Source organism: Eptesicus fuscus, chromosome 14 (genome assembly GCF_027574615.1).
Source record: "Eptesicus fuscus isolate TK198812 chromosome 14, DD_ASM_mEF_20220401, whole genome shotgun sequence".
Classification (NCBI taxonomy): Eukaryota; Metazoa; Chordata; class Mammalia; order Chiroptera; family Vespertilionidae; genus Eptesicus; species Eptesicus fuscus.
Window position 1 is genome coordinate 52,073,483 of NC_072486.1, and position 21,226 is coordinate 52,094,708.

The 21,226-nt window shown below is 42.9% G+C and overlaps 2 gene segments (V, D, J or C); both read right to left on the reverse strand.

Moving 5' to 3' along the window:
* The window catches only part of LOC129151508 (T cell receptor beta constant 1-like), an 87,891-nt gene extending 83,582 nt beyond the window's left edge, over window positions 1–4,309 (reverse strand). The window contains 2 exon segments of the C gene segment in view: window positions 3,841–4,128; window positions 4,261–4,309. Coding sequence covers window positions 3,841–4,128; window positions 4,261–4,309 — 337 coding nt within the window.
* LOC103297308 (T cell receptor beta constant 1-like) overlaps window positions 1–21,226 on the reverse strand; it is a 155,842-nt gene that overhangs the window by 92,206 nt on the left and 42,410 nt on the right.

Here is a 21,226-nt window from a genome sequence, read left to right on the forward strand (position 1 = left end):
ATAACATTGCTCATCACTGTAGTTCACTAATTTTGTCTGGTATATATAGTTTTCCATCGCATGACTACCTTCCAGATTTAGTGGAATTTCTGGGTCATGGAATATAGTAATCATCAGCTATATGAGATAATGGCAAAGTGTTTCCAAATTATTTGTATCACTTATGCTCCCACCAGTAATCCTGTGGCTCCATACTCTCTCTAACAGTTTATATTTTTAAGCTTTTTCATATTTTGTTAGTCAAATGGATATAAACTTACATATCATTGTGCCTTAGTTCACATTTTACTGATCCCCAGTGAAGTTAATTATGTCCTCATCTGTTTACTGGTCATAGATGTTTCTTCTATTAAATGGATATTACTATATTTTGCTTATTTTTTTTTATTGGTTTATACAAGATTTGTGGTCAATGTAAATTTTTTTTCTAGGAAAGAATTTTTCTGAAGGGCTTACACTCACTGCTCCACTTATTTTTTCATGTCTTCTGATAGAACTATCTAGTTCTGTAAACAAGCCATGTTGGTCTAAACATTTTTATACACTCTCTCCCCCTTTCGCACCTTTCTCAAGAGCCAGTTCAACCAACACCTTAGCTACGAAGGTCCTGCACGTAGATGTAGAGGGCACATGCCTTCCTTTGTACCCAGTCTTACCCTGGTCACTCATTAGTCAAAACACTACGTACTGTGCATCATCAACTTCTTTCGTAAATGAATCTCTCTGCTTGGCTGCCTTACAACTCTTTACCTCAAGGGTCTAGAGTGGTGACAAGATGGTGCTGAATGGTCTTAGGGAGCCAAATGCCAATATGATAGAAAATACACTGTTTTATAGAAGCATTTTGAGATCTAGCTAGAGGATTATGTGCAGATCTAAGAGCATGTGATTAACATATGGCAGAATTAGGGAAAAAATCCAGGTTTTATAATTTTCAAGCCCAATAATTGTTTTTATGTCAATTGGCCATTTTATTGGTTCAGCTCCCTTCCCATACTCAGATTCTTTCTCTCTCCTTTCCTCTCTCTCTCTCTCTCTCTCTCTCTCTCTCTCTCTCTCTCTCTCACCACACACACACAGATGTCTCCATCAGAGGAGCTGTGGTTTTTCTCTCCTCCTTCCACAGGACTCCACAGGTTCTTCGGTGGGTGGGGAAGAGGGGCAAAGGTTCTTGCTTGGTCCTTTGATCTCTGCCCAGCACTGTGTCACTAGCACCGCAGAGGTAGAAGCTGCTGTCTGCAGGATGGGCACGCGTCACCGTCAGACTTGAGAATGTTAGGTTTGGATGGCTGATGGGAAACTTGGCCTCGGTAAAACCTTGTTCGTATGTGACGGAGGAGCCCATATTGGAAGTCGCCATCAGTATGAGGCCCTGTTTGGGGAACTGACGATACCAAAGCATAGTTGAGGCCTGAAGGTCTACAGGATGACACTGGATCTTCACAGTGGCTCCACTGGTACAGATGGCCCTGCTTGGATGTTGAGAGACGAGAGCACCGAGCCCGGATCCTGCTGAAACAGAGGACAGAGAGATGAAGGATGCCAGCAGGACCAGCCCCACATGACCTCAGGCAGGGAACTCATGGCCTAGACCCCTCACCTTTTTTCCAGTTCTCTGAGTCCTGTTTGTTTTGTAAAGTCTTTCTGTCAGACTCCTTGAATCATAAACCCCCTAACCTACCCCCAATCTGCTCTGACTGGTGACTTCTCACTTTACTGTTTCCACTCCACAATGGGTGTCCCCTCTCATGATCAGCACAAAAAATCCACAATCTCTGGCCACCACTTCACTCATGCCAACACCCACACACTCATCCAAGCTACTCAGATAATAAGGCTCATACTGGGCCCCAGAAGCAGCAGAAGCAGTAGCATCTTCAGGTGCTGGCCTCACACCACAGGGCTCTCAAGAGAGGTGTGACCAGCTCATCATCTTCCTTCTTCCTTTCTACACCCCTAGGATGGATGTTACATAATCCCAAAAATGCTCTCTTCTACCCCCTGGTGGTGACCTGTGCCAATGATGCAAGATCCCTTGCTCTTTCTCCTTTTCAGAGAATCATACACACACCGCTGAAAGAGGCCTTGGAAATGTTCTCATTCGACTCCTAATTTTATAGAAGATACACTGAGACCTAAATCATTTATAGGACCTAAACGAGTATTTTAGACTTATATAAGAAAAGGGGTGTTTGTTCGTGTCATAAAAGGCCTTATGGTCAGTTCTTTACTTCTGTGTCATATCCTCAAAGTGACTAATGTAAGTCCTGACAGTTGGTTTTTCTTCTTTATAATGCAAATACCTGCCTAAACTTTTATTGCTGAGGCATCTACTTCAAATTTGGCTATCTTGACTAACACATGGCCAGACACAGGGGCTAGATAAAGAGCCAGGCAACAGGCGGCTTCTCCCTCCCTCTAGCCCCCCAGCTCCAGGATCTTGGTTGATTTCAATAACTGACCACTTTGAGCTTCCTGCACTTTAAGTTCCTGCTCTTATGTTTTAATATTCAATAAAAAAGAATGATCCCATGAAATACTAGGCCCCACTCTCTACCCCAATAAAAGCTGAGCCTCTGGCCCATGTGTGCTGAGTCAATAAACCTGTGTCCTTTCAATGTTTCCTGAGGGTTCTTGCTGAGGATGTCTTGCAATCATAATAAGAAACACAATAAGAACCAGCCACAATATTGGTTATAGGGAGCCCAGTGCACTAAGACACTCATGCTTGTTTATCTTTTAGTGTGTAATCTTGTGTTTGGCTTCTTTTGTTCAACATTATGTTTATGAGATTCATCCATCTATGATTTTGAAAATAGTATTTAAATTTTTGCTATATTTTGTTCTATTGGATAAATATAACACTGTTGCTCTATTGCATTATTGATGCACATTTGAGTGTTTTGCAGTTTGAGGTCATGGTGAATAAAGCTGCTAGGATAGTATGTTCTCACATCCTTTTCTGTTTCCTCAGAATTCTGAATTATTTCTTGACTTAGTTAATATACAATTACAGATTAGCTTTCTGACTTGTCTAATTTACTCCTGATTACTTCTAGAATATTTCTGAATTTAGAAATTATGTTTCTTGTACCTAAAAAAGCACACATTATCACTCTTAGATTATATTTTTCTATAATTATTCTTTCTAATTAATAGATGTGATGGCTTTTCATAACTTATTATGGAAACATTTAGTGATATTTTAACTTTTTTGACTTTCATTTACTACAACAACTCTTACAGCTTGTCATGGGAATGGGAACTATTGGGAAACTTCACAGCTAAAGAGTGATTTTTAGTATCAGGAAAAAGTAAATGATTAAGATACTATAATAGACTGCACAAATCTTAAGTGCACAGACAAGAGTTTTACAGTGGACATTTTAAAATCAAGTAAGGTTTGCCCTAGCCGGTATTGCTCAGTTGGTTGAGCACCATCCCATCCATGCACCAAAAGGCCCCTGGTTTGATTCCTGGTCAGGGCACATGCCCCCAGGTTTTGGGTTCAATCCCCTGTTGGGGCATATGCCATAGGCAACCGTTTGATATCTCTCTCTCTCTCTCTCTCTCTCTCTCTCTCTCTCTCTCTCTCTCTCTCCATGATACAAATAAATAGATGATAGATAGATGTAGTTTTTAAAGCCAACCTAGTGGATCACTGAAGTATCATGCCATTCCACACAGCATGGTGATGGCAGCAGCTGCTTTGAGTGGCTGGTTGAGGTGGAAAAAAGTGGGCAAGGCTAGGTATTGAGCACCGTGCCACCTGGCAGTGAAGCAGGGCTTGGACACATTTGTGCACAGAGGGTAGGTGGCCGTGCTCCACTGTGTCTGCACTGCTGGCACAGAGATACACAGCTGTCTGGCTCTTTCGGGTGGATGTCACAGTGAGGGGAAAGAATGGCTTCTTCTCCCGAGAGGCGCGGTAGCCCTCAGCCAGGTCTCCCTGCTGAACATCCTTCACAACTGGTGAGTAGTAGATCAGTCTCAGCCCTTGCCCTGGGTCCTGTCGATACCAGTACATGGAGTCATGACTGAAGTTCTGTTCACAGTCCAGGGTCACATCTCGTCCTTCCTCTCTGAGCAGGTATTTTGGTGTCTGAGTGATGCCACTATGCACTGTGCCTATGGAAAAAAAGAGGAAAGTTCAGGAAACAAAGCCCAAGAGGGTGCCTAGACTGCTGTTTGAGGGAAAGGCTTAGATCTGGAGCTTGGCACCTTCTGGACAGAAATTTGGTCCCTGAACCCCAGACTTACTTGTTCCCAGGAGACAAAGGACCATGCAGCACAGCATCTGGTTGCCCATGGTGGGAAGGGGGTCCGCTTGAACTCCAACCACTTGCAGGAAGACAAATGAGGCAAGAAACTTAGCTCTGGGGGTCCTCTGGCTCTGTGTGCAGAATTTGCCAGAAGGCTAGAATGGATAGTGGAAAGGGATCCTGGAGATGTCCAGGGCAGGCTTCCTAATTTTTCAGATGAGGAGAAAGAATGGAGACCTGAAATACTTGCACCCCATTCCCCCTTGTGCCTCCCTCTCTAACATCTGATTCTATCTGGCCTGAGTGGGCTGGCCCCCAGCAGAGTTTCACTCCGATTGGCCAGCTGGTGATTCCTTCCTAGTCATGGTAGGGTTTGATCACTACAGCAGCCCTGTAGACACTGGTCACTCGAGAATGTGGATTTCATTTTTCATCCCATTGCACCAGGAATACCGTTCTGCTCTAGATCAGTGGTCGGCAAACTTCGGCTCGTGAGCCACATGTGGCTCTTTGGCCTCTCGAGTGTGGCTCTTCCACAAAATACCACGGCCTGGGCGAGTCAATTTTGAAGAAGTGGCATTAGAAGAAGTTTAAGTTTTAAAAAATGGGCTCTCAAAAGAAATTTCAATTGTTGTACTGTTGATATTTGGCTCTGCTGACTAATGAGTTTGCCGACCACTGGTATAGATCCATCCTGTATTCATGCCAAGGCCCCCTTTCATTCGAGAACCTTCTCTCTGGCTGGTTTTACTATTGTCATTTTTATTCTCTCAGAAGTTTACGTTTCTCTTCAGTGCCCTAGCTAACTTCCATGTGAGTGCTCCTTGAGTATCTTTTAATGGATTCTTCATTTCTTAGATAAGTTTGCTGCTTTCATTTCTTTTTGTTTCTCCCTGTTTTTGACATTTCTGTTAATAATTTTTGAACTTCTGGCTTAGGTTGGTTATCTTATCTTCAACAGCTTGCTTCCATATATTTGTTTGGAGTGGAGACTTCAATTTGTCTTTTGACGCGTGATTGTTTTTCTAGGGAGACAGTGGAAGGTGAGTTTTTTCCTCTTTCCTATGGATGTTATGTTCCTTTTGTTCATTTTCATAATGTTGGGGTGTTTACAATATACCCAGCTTAATGGGATTCTTTTCCATTGTCCTGGCAAATTCTGGTCGCTTCAGTAAATTTTGTTTTCATGGGGGGGGGGCGGGGGGGAAGTCCCTCTTATTTCATGATTTCCTCTTGTTTTGCAGGACTCTAAACTTACCCTTATTTTTTCTTTCTTTTCTTCACTATCCAGTGGCCAGAGGACCTTTCTTCCTTCCCTTTTGACTTTTTTTTCTCCCTCAGAAGCTTAATATTCAGATGACCTTCTCTTAAATCTTGTGCCTGGCACTTTAAATGGAGTGAGCTTAGACCCTCCTCTCTCCTGTTCAGCTCAGGTCTGACTGGTGGGGGTGGGGGGGGGGGGGGTGGGGGAGTGGGAGGGAGAGTCATCCTGGGGTCTCTCCAACCCTCCTCAGCAGTAGTCACTGCCTCTCTCTGTGTCCCTGGCAGAGAGGGGAAGGACCACAGTGGGAAATAATTTCAGAAAATCCAAAGGCAGGAAACACAGCCAAATGACCTGGTTTGTACCCCTTCCTGGTGAGAGTGGACTCCTTTGGTATATATGCACTTGAAATGACTTTGCATTCATCTGCCTTTTGATTTTCTGAAATTGTTTCACCAAAGCAAATGAAAAGAAACACTATTCGCTGTGTGCCCAACATTTGTTGAGTGATGAGATTTAAAAATATATTCAATGAGATAACAAAGAGTTTATCTAATAGGTTTCTAATGACTTACCTTCTAAATTCCTTCTAAATGTATTCAACTCTATTTTCACCATCTCTGGGATAGCCTACAGCTGGAGCTTTAAGTCCCAGAATCCACACATAGCTAGCTACCCAGGCATTAGGCAACAAAACCAGGATGATTCTAGAAAGAATCAGAGGCTGGTTTAAAAGCGCAGTCCTTTGAGTCACACAAACCTGGGTTTATTTCCTCCCTCCCCCTCTCCCTCCTCTCGCCCCCTCCCCCCTCCCTCTCCTCCCCTTCCCTCCCTTTCTCCTCCCCTCCCTCTCCCCTTCTCCCTCTCCCTCTTTCTCTCTCCCAGTTTGAGAAAGACAACAACAACCCTGGAACCATGTTTTCTCATATTGAAAATGAAGACCACATTTCCTTTGCTTGATTATCTTGCTTTTTCATTAAAATTCAATATTTAAAGCACTCAACAGAGAACTTGAAATAGAGTAAGAAGTAAAGAAAGGAGAACTGTTAGTCAATAAATATTTAATCTGACAAATTATGTCACCTTTTACGAATGACAGTCTTAGTTTGTGAATATGGTCTGGGAGGTTCCTTGCTATTTCTACAGACCTCCCCTATTCCCACCCTCACCCCCCAAAATGACTCACAGGTAATTTGTGCACTAGTCAGACACCAGGTCCCTTCCCCAGCTGTGGCCCTGTCCCCACCCCCAGCAGCTGGGGCTATGTCAGGGCGGGGCCTGGAGGGTGTTTGTGCCCTGGGAGGATGTGACTCTGAATTGGTGTGGACAAGGAGCTGGCACAGAAATACACTGCGGAGTCGCCCAGCTCCGCCAGCTGGATCTTAAAGCGGCTGGGCCCCTCTTTGGGAAATTCAGCTGAAAAGCGTTTTGTTGGCATTCCTGACTCGTCCAAGATTTCTTCTCTCCGGAGGTAAATCATGAATTTCAGCTCTTCCTGCAGAAGCTGCCGATACCAGTAAACGTAAACGTGGCCTTTTACCGGGTTGCATCTCAGGGTTGCCTCCTGTCCTCTCCCCAGGACCAGGTGTCTTGGGTTCTGGGTGACGCTGCTGGCACTCGTGGGACCTCAGAAGAGAAGAGATGGCATGAGACAAAGCCCTGAGGGCAGAGAAAGTTTGTAGCTTACAATGAAGCAACCCCAAGGCTAGTGCAAATAGTTTTGAAGTTTCTTGAGTTCATTTAAAAATTCACATGAATTTTGCTTTTTGTTCCATAATGCAATTATTTGTTTTGTAGAAATGTCAATACCTTTCAGAAAATCTTTGGGCAACATGGAGGTCAGAGCATATTTGAGGCACAGCTAAAGAGCCACAGACAAAGGTCAATGGTGCTGACCCATTACCCAGAACTCACCTGCCCCCAGGAGCCAGACGACCACCCAGCAGCGGAGTGTGGTACCCATGGCTGAGTTGTGCATGAGGGGAGTCCATGGGCAGAGCAAGGAAGGGTGCTTCCTGCAGCAGCTCAGAGAGCTAGACCTCACAGCTCCTCCCGTGAGGCGAGTCTTCCTGTGACGTCACCATTTCTAATGGATCCTATTGTCTCTAGAGGTGATCTTGCACATCAGTTAAATGGGACATCTTTTTCCCTGAACTATACAAACATCCTGGCTTAATATGTGTTACTATGGGGCTAATGGTGTGCAGGGAAAGCCAAGAGAGATGAGTACCTTTATTATTCGTCTTTAGTTTAGGAATGATTAATTTTTACCATATCCCTCCCCATTTTTTCTTATCTTCTGTTTCTTTATTTTCCTTTCATTGGCTCAGGTTATCTTTCCATTTTCTGTTGCTGAGCTAAGGTAGTGACCAGATGTGATATCTAGGTTCACAGGAAAGTGGAGACCAGGATAACTGGGGGAAAATCAGACTCAGTTTCCTTCTTTCCTCTTTCACCTCAGTCATTTCAAGCACCTTGAGGAACTTTATTTTATGGTTTATAATTCATTTTTCTCATCTCTTGTTATTCTATTTGGTTTTTGTTGTTGTTGTTGTTGTTCATCCTCACCTAAGGATATTTTTTCCGTTGATTTTTAGAGAGAGTGGAAGGGAGGGAGAGAGAGAGAGAGAAACATCAATGTGAGAGAGACATCGATTGATTGCCTCCCACATGCATCACAACTGGGGCCAGGGACGAACCTGCAACCCAGGTACCTGCCCTTGACCAGGAATCAAACCCAAGACCATTTGGTTCATGAGCTGATGCTCTAACCACTGAGAAACACTAACCAGGGCTGCATTTTTAATATAAGTATCTATTTTGGAGAACAAACATTAGCAAAATTCAAGCTCTCCCTCTCACCTTGTGTCCCTAGATACTATTTGTCTTCCTGTATTATTCTCTTTAATCACGATGGGTTACTGATGTTTGAGGGGTCTTCCTTCCTTCATCTTTTCTAACCTGTGACATTGAATAAAAATTATGTCAAAAGAAGGCATAGTGAAAAGAAGATTCAAAGAAAAACAAAGCACTCTATTAGAATTTATAGGCTCTCAGAGGAGATGCAACCTATACATCTAGAACCCTCTAGGCTTTGAGTAATAAATAAGATCATGTCAACCTTTTAGTGTCCAAGTAATGGCTCAAGGCCTTGCCTTATTAATAGCAGGATCCCAAGGCCTCCCTGAAAAGCTCTCATTATTTTGGGAGGAATTCAGCAGGCTTCCCCAAATATATACTTCAATCAAAATGCAGCTGCCAACATCGCTTGGAGTCAACACAGTTATCTCTCCTGGAAACACTCCAAATTCTCATGAATCCTTTTTTAAAACAATATGTTTTTATTTGTTTAAGAGAGAATGGAAGAGGGAGAGAGAGAGATAGAAACATGAATCCCAGAGAGCTGAGAGCACTTGTCTTACAGCTAAAAAAAAATAAAATTTTAAAAATCCAGAGTTGATTAGGAAGCAGGTTTCCTGACTTCCTCTTGCACATACCACACTGGGGATCAAGCCCACAACCTGGGCAATTGAACTATGACCCCCTGGTTTATAGGTCGAGTTCAACCACTGAGTCAAGCCAGCTGGGTTGCTCACGAATGCTTTTGATAAAAACGCTATCACTGGGTGTCCATGCCTGTCCCAAGGGGACATTTCTTGGGTGCTGTTAGAGTCACTAATGCTCAGGCAGTATTGGAGTTTACACAGACATGGGGACATGAGTTGTCTCCTCATCATCTCTGAGGTAATGTTGTTACTTAGGCCCCAAAGCAACTTGTGAATGGTTCCATCAGCTTCTGGCTGGTTACCAGTCAAAGAGGTTAGATAAGGACAGATGCCTCACCACTGGATTACTCTCTACTGCTCGTTACTGCGTTCCAAAGCAAACCTTCTCTCTCTATCTTAGCTAGATCAAACATTGTGATGAATATGCAACAGATGCAGGCAGCAAAGTGTGTGTTGGAATCTACAATGGTCATATAGATTATTGTCCACACTGGGGCCCTTTAATATGTGAAAGAGGGTGCTATTCATAATGATGCAAGGACAGCAGGCCTGAACCAGGAGAGTCATGGTAAAGCCTTTGATCACTTTACAAAGATGACTTTCTGACACGCTCCTTTATTGCCATCTGGCGGCAGTGGGGGAGATTGCAGGGAATGAATATATACCATTTTCTTGGACATGACTACATTCCAAGTCAGTGTCAATGTTGAGACGTCCAGGAATGATATGTAATATGTCTCCCAACCAGATGTTCTCTGGATCTGTGTGATATACATGTCCAGGATGCTCAATGATTGCCAGATGGTCATAGCATGCCTTCCACAGCAATCCCTGGTGGTCACACGGGTGGGAAAAATGGAGCTCTATCCTGAGAATAGTCATGCTGGACCCTAGAGACCAAATAGTGCAAGTCTCATATTTTAAAAAGGAGAAACACTGAGTCCCAGAGAGCTGAGAGCACTTGTCTTACAGCTAAAAATCAAATTAAATCAAATAAAATTTTAAAAATCCAGAGTTGATTAGGAAGCAGGTTTCCTGACTTCGATTCCAGTGTCTGTAGCCCTGAAGAAAGAAGAAGCAGCTGAGTGTTCGAAGTTATGGAATAAAAGCCCATGCTCCTTGGGCAGCTGTGCGAGGATTTAAGGTTTGAATTTCCTGGAATAGTCCCGAAGTGAGGGTCATCTATCAGTGTTTTTTCTTTCTTCCCCTTGAGAGGTTTGTGGTATCTGCACTCTCATAATTATTCCCATTTAGTCACTGCCCTGAGGGGAGTGGCAGTCTTATGAGGAGGCACCCCTGTGGTAAAAGGATGTAACACACCTGCTATAGTCAGAATTCTGTTCCACAGAAAACTCATCGCATCTGTGTGGGGTACATCGCTAGGGAGAGTCTGCAGGGGAAATGTGTTTGAGATAAAATCAGTAGAAATTTCTCAGTGTTTTGGTAATATCAACCTCAGATATCTGTTCTCCGTTCTTGAACATTTTTTATTGGGAGGCTGTATTTAGAAAATTGGAAGCCACAGACTGCTTGATTCAGCATTATTTTGTAGGAATTTCAGAAGCATGGCCATCACAATCATTGAAGGGATAATTCAGCGTCTTGCTCTCTCCTGGTAGCAGCCGGAGATGCCTCAATCAACCTGCTTCTTCTTTCTGAGGCAAGAAGACAAGGAAGGGATCTTTTCAAGTGCCTTCCTGGAGTTTGGGGAGAGGAAGAAGCCAGCGATCGAATTTGAGCCCAGGAGGGAACTGACTCAGCCTCCCTCTGCCAACACAACCAAGGCACAGAGATACAGAGCAGAGCCCTCCAGCTCTGCGGGCTGGACCTTCATGGTGCAATAGGTTCCATTTGGTCTTTCAAGTGAGAACCATTCCTTGGGCATCCCAGTGTTTTGCTATTGGGAGGAAATCAGAAATTCCATTTCCTGCCTGAGATTTTGTCGACACCAGTAAACAAACATGTAACCAGAAATTGAATCACATCTCAAAATCACCCCCTATCCCATCTTTGTGATGTTGTAGCTGGGAGTCTGGCTGCTCCAGGGTTGGAGAAGAGAGAAGCCACAGAGAGTGCAAGGTAGCCCAAGGAAAACATCTTCTTCCCAAATTCCCATGCACTCCCCAGCTCTCCCACCCCCAAGAGACAGAGGGTCACCCAGCAGAGAAGCCTGGTGTCCATGGCAAGATCAGCAGGGGATGAGGCTTTCCTAGCAATGGGTTCTGATGCACAGCAAGAAAGAGTTTCCTTGGCCCCACAGGGTGGGATCTGACCATGATATCATAGTCCCTAGCAAAGCCCACAGCCCCAGGGCACCTTCTGCAGGAAAGGGAGAATCCTTGGTCCAAATGTGTGTTTATTGTGTTGTATGGATAATGTCAACTGGCTCCAACTCATGTGAAGGTTCTCAGGAAGTTTAAGGAAAGCATAAGAGGAAGTGGGAAAGGGAAAAATAGTAAGAAGAATAAGAAAGAGCAAGAAGAAAATGGTTGATGACTATACTAGGATTGTAATTTTATCCATGTCATAAAGTTCTTTTGGCAGAATTCTCAAATGTTAGCATGAGCAAAAATCGCCAGGGGTGTGGCAAAAGTACATCTATTCCAATAACCCACTCCCAGAAGGTCAGACTCTGAAATCTGACCCAGAGTCTATCTGTTTAACCTACACCTCAGGTGATACTGAGGCTTGTTGCCTCGGACCACACTTAATTTTTTTTTTTAGTAGAGACTTTTAATAGGCCACACTAACAAACACAGGCCACTTAGTGTATTGAACTGGAATGTTACAATTTAAGTAGAATATGAGAAATTTTTCTGAGAAAGGAAATATTTAATAGATAGATTTAGGTTCTGGAAAGTGCATTTAAAAAAGAATAGATGACCCTGGCTGTACGGTTCAGTTGGTTTGGCATCATCCCATGCACCAAAAGGTGAAAGGTTGTTGGTCTGATTTCCATGCCCGAGTTGTAGGGGGTGTGCAGGAGACAGCCAATCAATGTTCTGCTCTCATGTTGATGTTTCTCTTTCTCTCCCTTCCTCTCTGTCTAAAATTCAATAAAATATATTTTTAAAAGGAATAGATAGCCCTGGTGGGTGTGGCTCAGTTGGTTGGAGCATCATCATTGTCTTATACACCAAAAGGTGGCAGGTTCAATTCCTGGTCAAGGCACATACCTAGATTGTGGGTTCCAACCTGGTTGGGGTGTGTTTGGGAGGCAACCAATTGATGTTTCTCTCTCTCTCTCTCTCTCTCTCTCTCTCTCTCTCTCTCTCTCTGCCTTCTTCTCTCTAAAATCAATAAAATTAAAAATAAAATAAAAGAATAGAGGAAAACATGAAAACTAATTGAAAACAATTTGAATAAAGCTGGGAGAAGAGAAATTTTCAGAACCTAGGGTATAGTTAATATTGTAAAATGCTTCAAAGAAATAAAGCAAGCAGATATGCAAAAAATAAGTCTTTGGTTTAGTAAATATATAATTTTTTAAAAAAAATCCTCACCCAAGGACATGCTAAAAGAGAGGAAGGGGGCGGGAGAGAAACATTGGTTGCCTTCTGCATGAACCCTGACTGGGGGTCAAACCCGAATTCCAGGCAGATGCCCTGACCGGGAATCAAACCTGCCACCTTTTGGTGTATGGGATGATGCTCAACCAACCAAGCCACTCGATTGGGCATAAGTATATCATTTTAGTCTTTAGGAGGATAGTCTTATAAGAATGGAAATAGTCCAAGAAAAAGCTGAGAATTGCATTCAAAGGAGTAACTCCTCTGTGAGGAAAGCTGAGGTGGGGGTCACCAGGAATAAGATTGAATTTGGAGAGGGACAAAAATGGACACTGAGAAGCACTCACTCTTGAGGCCTGAAAAGAGATGTAAAACAAGAAGCCATAACATTAGATAGACCATAAAGGTGAGAGCTTCTATTTCAAGGGATAAGAATGAAAAGAAGTGAATTTGGACTTCTGGGAGTAGGACAACTAGGTTTAGCTTATATTTAAATAAGAGCATATGGGACTAAAAAGAGTATATAAACTTCTCTAAAACAGAGTAGTGGGTGGTATAGAAATGACCAGTTTGTAAACAGAACGGAGTATCAAATTTTAGCAGAGCTACTTTGAACTCTATATCTTTTCTATGTAATGGAATCACCTCCCTAAGTGGGATTAATGCCAAAATGCCTCCTTGCTGGTGAATGCATTGTTTCTCATTACAATTTGGATCACATCCCTGAGGGTTTTTCAATTGTCTGCATCAACTTTCAATAGGTATTTTGTCACTGAGAACATATTAGTCTGTCACTTCCCTCGGCTCCATAGACACTAATTAGTGACTTTGTAGAGTCTAAAATTGTCACACTTAAAATTGACATGTTTTTTGCATTACCTGGATTTAACTCCTTAAAAAGGAATTCACCAGCGTCTCTACTTGGTCTGACATTATTCTAAAAACTGAGAATTTAATTGTCTCTCTAATTCCTTTTTACCCCTAGTTCTCTGTGTCCAGCAAATGTATTAATCATCCTTCATTCCCTACTTGTGGTGGATACCTATTGGGTGTCCTTGCCCCTAGTTAGAGAATGCCTCTCTTTGAAACCCTTGATCCATAAGGTGAAAGTGGCAGGTCCCAAGCTGCCATGTTGTTCAAAATAACCCACCCTCTTGACTAAAAGTGAGTTTTCCAAGAGTGTGTTCTTCAATACAACAGGATCTTTTTTGTTTTGTTTTGTTTCCTAGATTTCTAATCTAGCATGGAAGAAAGTCATGTTGGTCCTTCTCAATGTGGCTGAAGGGCTGACCTCTGAATCTATGATCTTCTACCCAATAGGATATCTAAGAAAGGGAGAAGACCATTAATAACAAGGAAGAGTATGGGGCCAACAGGGTGGGAAAACAAATGAGTTGTCAAATTAGCCATGTGATGATTCCAGGACTTCCTTCCAGTTTGTTCTTGAGAAATTTGTATGTTCTTGTTTTGGTTCCATGAGATACACATTTAGCCTTGCAACAAATTTCCCTTTGGCATAAGCTGGCTCTAGTTAGCTTTTGTTATTTCCTTTCAACCTAGTATACCACCAGCTTCCCAGCATGAGTTTGTGCACTAAGGTTCGCTAATATTTATCACTGTGTGTTCACTGCTGGCACACAGATACATGGCTGAGTCCTGCAGCTCCGTACTGTGGATCTCCAGGCTACAGGCTGAGTTCTGGGGACATTCAGCTGAAAATCTCTCCTTGGGCATCTTTGTTTCAAGGACAATTTTGTACTGAAAGGAAACCAAGAACTTGAACTCTTTCTTCAGGATCTGTTGATACAAGAAAACATAATTGTGTCACTTTTTTGGGACACAATACATTTTCACATTCTGTCCTTTCCCTTCAATCAGGTGTCCTGGAGTCTGAGTGACTTCTGCAACAAAGGAGCCTGTGAAGAAAGCAGACAAAAATTGGAGACTTAGCCCATGAGGGACTCTGATGACATGGACAGAAGGCTGAGAGCAAGGAGCTGACAATTTCAGAACAATGACTGACCTGCACCCAGGAGACCCATGGAGCAGATGACCGTGGTGCGCATGGCAGAATGAGGACAAGAACAGAGTCAGGTGTCTTCCTCTTAGGCTTTCTCATCCCTCGTAAGCAGCTACTTTGTGCCGTGATCACTTCATAAAACTCAACAGTCTTTGTATGAAGATACTGCCCCACCCAAGCACCCACTCAGAGAGAGAGCAGGGAATCACTCTAAGAGAAGTGGGCCACTGTCCCTGACCCCCACTCTGGAGCTGTGGTGCAGAGTTCTGTCTGTGGAGAGAGGCAGACCACAGGCATGCTTCACTTTGACTTAAGGACCTGCCAGGCCTTACTGACCTTTTCTTACGATTATAGAAGAAACCTACGTCCTCCTTTACTTCCTTCATTGTTTCTTTCTTTTCTTTTTAATTATGTTTTTATTGATTTCAGAGAAGAAGGGAGAAGGAGAGAGAGATAGAAACATCAGTGATGAAAGAGAATCATTGATCTGCTACCTCCTGCACGCCCCCTACTGGGGATTGAGCCCACAATTGAACCATGTCCTGACCAGGAATTGAATCATAACCTCCTGGTTCATAGGTCAATGCTCAATCACTGAGCCACACCAGCCAGGCCTTGTTTTTTTCCCTTATTTTCTCCTTCCCTCTCTCTTCATGAGGGTCAGATTTGCATCATGGTCTGATGGTTCTCTCAGCTTCCTTCCCATTTTTTTCTCACAGGCATTTTCTAACCCAGACTTGGCATCTAATTCTTAGAGGACCTTAGCTAATGCATATAGAGCAAACTATAGTAATTTTAATGTATCTGTAATTTTAATATATCTTACAAAGCCCCACATCTAGCTTTTGATATGAGTCCTATCTGTACTACTTAAATAGTTCCTAGATTTACATCAGGCAGAATAGTTAGACATGTTATGAATAATGCATGCCTCAGGAAATACATGTCTCTCAATCTGGAACAAGTTTTCAGCAGTTCTAATTCTCCTTACTTGATAAGAAAACTGTGAGATGGTCTCAACATGCCTATGAGGGCACATTCTTCTCCTTAGGGAGAGGATTCATGGGAGGGGTCTACTTGCCTGGCCCTGCCCTTTAACATACTGCTAAGTCTCCAACTTAGATTTAAAACAACAACAATAAAAAAGTTACTATTTTTCTACTAAAGAGAACAGAATGGGTGATTAAAGTGATTCTGGGAAAACACCACAAACTGAATGTCAGGTGAGGGTAACCACCTTTCTACTCTTGGCATAACCGTCAATGGTTTTTGTAGGTTTAGGCCCAACTTCCATCTGCAAAGGAGATAATGACAGCCATAACCCACTTCCTATTGCTGTTGTGTGTGTGTGTGTGTGTGTGTGTGTGTGTGTGCGGGGTGGGGGAGTGGTGTCTAGAGAGGACTCTTGGATCTGGAAACAGGTTTATGAGCAGAGAGGAGGTAACGCTCTAGCTCTGTGTATTTGCTGCTGGCACAGAGATACACTGCTGAGTCCCCCAAGCCTGGTGAGCGGATACCAAGAGAACAGAAGGAAGCATTAAGCCGGCTGGGTTGGAAGTTGTCTGAGGTGTCTGTTTCATTGATAAATTCCTGATCATAGTAGTAGAACAGCAGCTTTGGGGCTTGGCTCAGCTTCTGTTGGTACCAGTACATGACATCATGATTTAGGTCCTGAGCGCAACTCAGGGTCACTGGTTTTCCCATCCTGGTAACCTGGTATCTTGGGTTCTGGGTGACCATGGCACCCGTGTAACCTGCAGAAAAAGAAGAAATATTTATAGACAAGAGGGAAACTCATGTTGCTGCCATAAAAGAAAGGCATAGAACTGAGGACATCATAGTTTTAATAAGAAATGTGGTTCTGACCAGGACTCACCTGCTCCAAGGAGACAAAGGGCCACACAGTGGAGAAGCCTGGGACCCATGGCAGGGCCAGAAAAGGAATGGGGCATCTGTCTGTTCCACACTCTGATGTCTGGGTTGAGAGGTGGGAGCTCTGAGAGTCCATGGTCTCTGATAGGTAGGTCTACCTGTGATGCAGTGCTGATGTCGACGTCACCAAGGCAAGGGTCCTTTCTTGTGATATTACACACAGCCTACTAGGCAGGGGCCTGGGCTTGGCTGAGTCAGGTCTGAAGCAAATGTGATGTTATCTTATCTGTCCCCCTTCCTGTACCTGCCCCATGTTCATCCATCTCCATCTCAATCCTCCTTACTTACATCCAAAAAGCAGTTCAGAGGTTTCTCAAAACATGAGTAGCTTTAGCTCCAGTCTAGCTGATAAACCTATTGAGATAATGTCTTTGTTTTATTATCCATATCATTGATGGATGATAATTATCTGCCAACCAGCCCCACCCTAATACAGAAATCAAGCTCTGGAATTCCTCTATCTTTATCCACTTTTCAGAGCATATCAAGGAAATCCTCTACAACTTTTGGCTATGGTGACACTGTAATGCCTCCTTGTGGCCAGTAGAAAAGTTTCTAGAACAGTCTTCCTACATTGCCCAAGGAGATCTGAGCAATCAGGTGAGACACAAGAGGGCTTAAACATGTATCTAGTCCCTGATTTAAATATATATATAATTTATTGGGGTGACATTGTTCTGCTCCTACTAGATCCGTACCCCTCAGACCAAGCACAACACCAGGGTACTGGCAAGCCTCACTAAAAATAACACAGCCCTATTGTAACAACTGGAATTGACCTCAATAATGTTGGCTAACACATATTTACATATCATGCTAACCCATGTTTTTTTTCCATTAAAAAAAATCAGACCCCATGAAGAAAGAAAAATTAGCTTTAATCTGTATTCAGTGACCTGGCTATTCTACTCAAAACTGAGATTTTAAAAAAAGTATTTGGAAATGGATTTGTGCTGGACAAATGTAATCTAAACTTAGCACCCTTGCCAGCACTACCAGGGAGAAGCCTACAAACCAGGAATAAATGAGATTTGATTCACTACTTTTATTCCAGGGAGACATTTAAATTATGATAAGAAGGAATATGACAATGTGGCCACAGAGTCACAATTCCTTTCAGATCAGAGCAGGGCGTTGGGCAAGAATCACACTAGGGTAACACATACATATTAAGAAACAGAAATGATAGACTGAGTTCTGTGTGAGGAGCCCCAGACATCCCCCAGATCCCAAATGTATCACAAATACTCTTGTATTTCAAAAGTTAATTCTGGTTCTTCCTCTCTTCTCTTCTGCATTTAAAATAGGTATTATCTTCTCATATGTTCACAAAAAGGTAGACCGAAGTAAAGAATGCAACTTACTTTTCTAGTTATGAGGAAGATTTCTGATGAGGCTGGAGAGAGGGTGCGGTTTTGCATAGGAAGGACCTGACCCTGAAGCACTGTGTTGAGGCTGCTGGCACAGAAATAAACTCCGGAATCCTCCGGTCGTGCAGGCTGGACCTTCAGGATGGAAAATGTCCCTCCGGGCCTCTCTGCTGAGAACCGATCGGCAGGCATCCCTGATTTATCCTGTACATACTCTTTCAGGAAGCTGATCAGAAATGTCATTTCTTTCCCTATGGCATGTTGGTACCATAAAAGAGTCTCATATCCAGAAATTGGGTCGCATCTCAGAGTCACAGCCTGTTCCTTCCCTATAACCCTATGGCTGGGAAACTGAGTGACTCCAGCTGATGTATGTCCTGTGGGAAAAGACAAGAATATAGAATACATGGCAAGAGTGGACTGGGCAAAGGCAAAGTAGAAATATTACAAGGACTTACTTGCTCCCAGGAGACAAAGGGACACTAAATTGAGAAGCCTGCACACCATGATAGGATCCAAATAAAAGTAAGAACTTTTCCAGGTGACAGAACTTGTAAGTATGAGCAAAAATGAGAGCAAATCTGTGTCCCCGTGGCGCTATAAGGTGTGTCCTGGCAATGACATCACCATACCAAGCCAACGTCTATTGTCTCAGGAGCGCCCTCTAGGGAAGAAGAAGCATAGAAGGAAGAGCAAAGTTTCTCTGAACAAGTTTATCCTTTGAGGGGTGATGAAGAACCAATGCCAATAAGTTGCCAACAACCTTGACCTGTTTCTGCATTCAAATAGGTATTATCTTCTCATATGTTCACAACAAAAGTAGACCAAAGTAAAGAATGCAACTTACTTTCCTAGTTATGGTGGCCAGGTCAATAATTTTTATCCTTTTAGAACAAAATGTAAGGCCTTAAAATGTATCTGAAACTTAATGGATGCCCTATACACATTTTTGTTTAATTACGTGAATTAATTAAGATGTAACTTGGATGCTGTCTTGATGAACTAGGTGGCTTTCTAGGACAGGTGACATGGTGTTCAGACAGCAGTGGCCAGTGATAGCTTGCATTGAACAGGCAGACTTCCAGTTAGATAAGGGATAGAAAGAATTCAAATATTTAGGAAGAGTTCAAACACATCCAAAGAAAAGCATATCTGGATCTACCAAGTTTCTGTTCTTCTAGTTATTTGCATGTGTGTTTTGGAAATGAAAACATGTAATGTTATATGCAAGTTGAAATTACTGCTATTTAAAGTGAATCTCTAAGAATGTAAAATGGCACAGTCATGCTGGAAAATAATTGGGTAGTTTCCTTAAAAAAATAAGAATATATTTCCCATACAACATCTCACTCTGGGGCATGAATTTACCCCAGAGAAATGAGAATTGATGTCTACACAGAGTCCTATATACAAGTGTTTACTACTATACATATCCACTTAACTTGTAATAGTAAAAAAGCTAGAAACAACCAAAAAGTCCTACAATGAGTGAGTGGCTGAACAGACTGGTACATCCACACCATGGAATGCTACTCAGCAATAAAACAAAACACAAGAATTATTGATAAATATAACAACTCAGAAAAATCTCAAGGGCAATATGCTGAGTGGAAAAAAAAAATCTGAAAAAAGATCACCTCCTGTATGAGTCCATTCATAAAACATTCTCAAAATGACATTATAGATGTGGAGAATAGATTATAGGTTCCCAGGGGTTAGGATTGGGATGTGTGTGTGTGTGTGTGTGTGTGTGTGTGTGTGTGTGTGTGTGGTTGGGGAGATTTTGTGGTATTGTAATAGTTGTGTATCTTGACTATATCTTTACATGTGAATAAAATGACTTAGAATTGTCAGATCTCAGAGAGGAGGGAGGTGGAGAGGACTGAAAAAAATCAACCAAAGAACATATATGCATATATGCATAGCCCATGGATACAGACAATAATGTGATGAATGCCTGGGGTGGGGGTGGGGGGGTGAGAGAGGGCTGAGTAGAGAAAGGCAAAGGTGGGGGGATGGGAGACATCTGTAATACTGTCAACAATAAAAAAAATTGCTTAGAACTGCTTGCACACTTAGTGCCAATATCAATTTCCTGGTCTTAATATTTTAGTATTAGAGGCCCGATGCACAAAATTCATGCATGGGGGGCGGGGGCGGTAATGTCCCTTAGCTCCTATTATGCCCTCTCGCAATCTGGGACCCCTCACTCCTAACTGCCCACCTGCTCACTCCTTACCGCTTGGCTCGCCTCTCCTTAAGCCCTGCTTCTGGCTGAGCAGCGCTCCAGCTGTGGGAACATACTGACCACCAGGGGGCAGAGCCTGCATTGAGTGTCTGCCCCCTGGTGGTCAGTGCACGTCATAGCAATTGGTCGTTCTGATTGTTACACCTTAATGGTTGCTGGGCTTTTATTATGTAGATAATTATGGAAGATGGAACTATTGGTGGAAACTGGATGAAGGGTATACTGGACTCCTTTGTTTTACTTAGCAACTCCCTATGAATCTACAACTATTTTCAAATAATAAGTTTTTAAAAAAGAGAACCTCTGAAAATGTGAAAAAAAAAAGTGTTTTGTTACAAATAGGAACACAGTTATGGAAAAGTTATCATGAGAGGGGTTAGAAGAAATTGGAAAGGTCTGAGCAGATCTGAGGATATAGCCGTGGTACTATCTAACAACTCTGATAATGAAGGCAAAGACAGGACCACTAATCATGAACTGAGATAATCCAGCCTAGATAATGGCCCTTGCACAGTAGCTGCATAGTTTTAGGTTTATTTAATCACTTGAAGCCCAGGGGGTGACATTAATCCTCAACCTTGAACTTAGCCATCCTCCGTGAAAATTTGTGAAGAATGCCAGGAACCAACCCTTATTCCCTTCTTATGGAGTTTCTTAATGTGAAATTTTCAGTGTATTCAGCTCTTGTCTTCCATAGGCCCATTCTCTGACATAGGTGATCCTGGAAAGACTGCTGAGGATGGCAGGGTCAAGAAGGGGAAGCAGGAGGGTTTCTGCACAGGGAGGGGATGACTCTGCAGCTCTGTGGCTAAGCTGCTGGCACAGAGGTACACGGCTGAGTCCCCGGTTTCTGTGGGCTGGATCTTCAGAGTGGAGAATGATCCATTAGTCATCTTAGCTGAGAATCGACCCTTGGGCATGCCTGTCTCGTCAATAGGAGCTTGATTACGGAAATACACTAGCAACTTTAGTCCCTGTAGTGAGGTCTGTCTGTACCAGTAAAGGCTGTCATGGCCAGAAATTGGCTTACAACTCAGGGTTACTTCTTGTCCAATCTTTGTCACCTTGTGCCTGGGTGTCTGGGTGACTCCACCATCTGAGAGCCCTGAGGAAGTGAA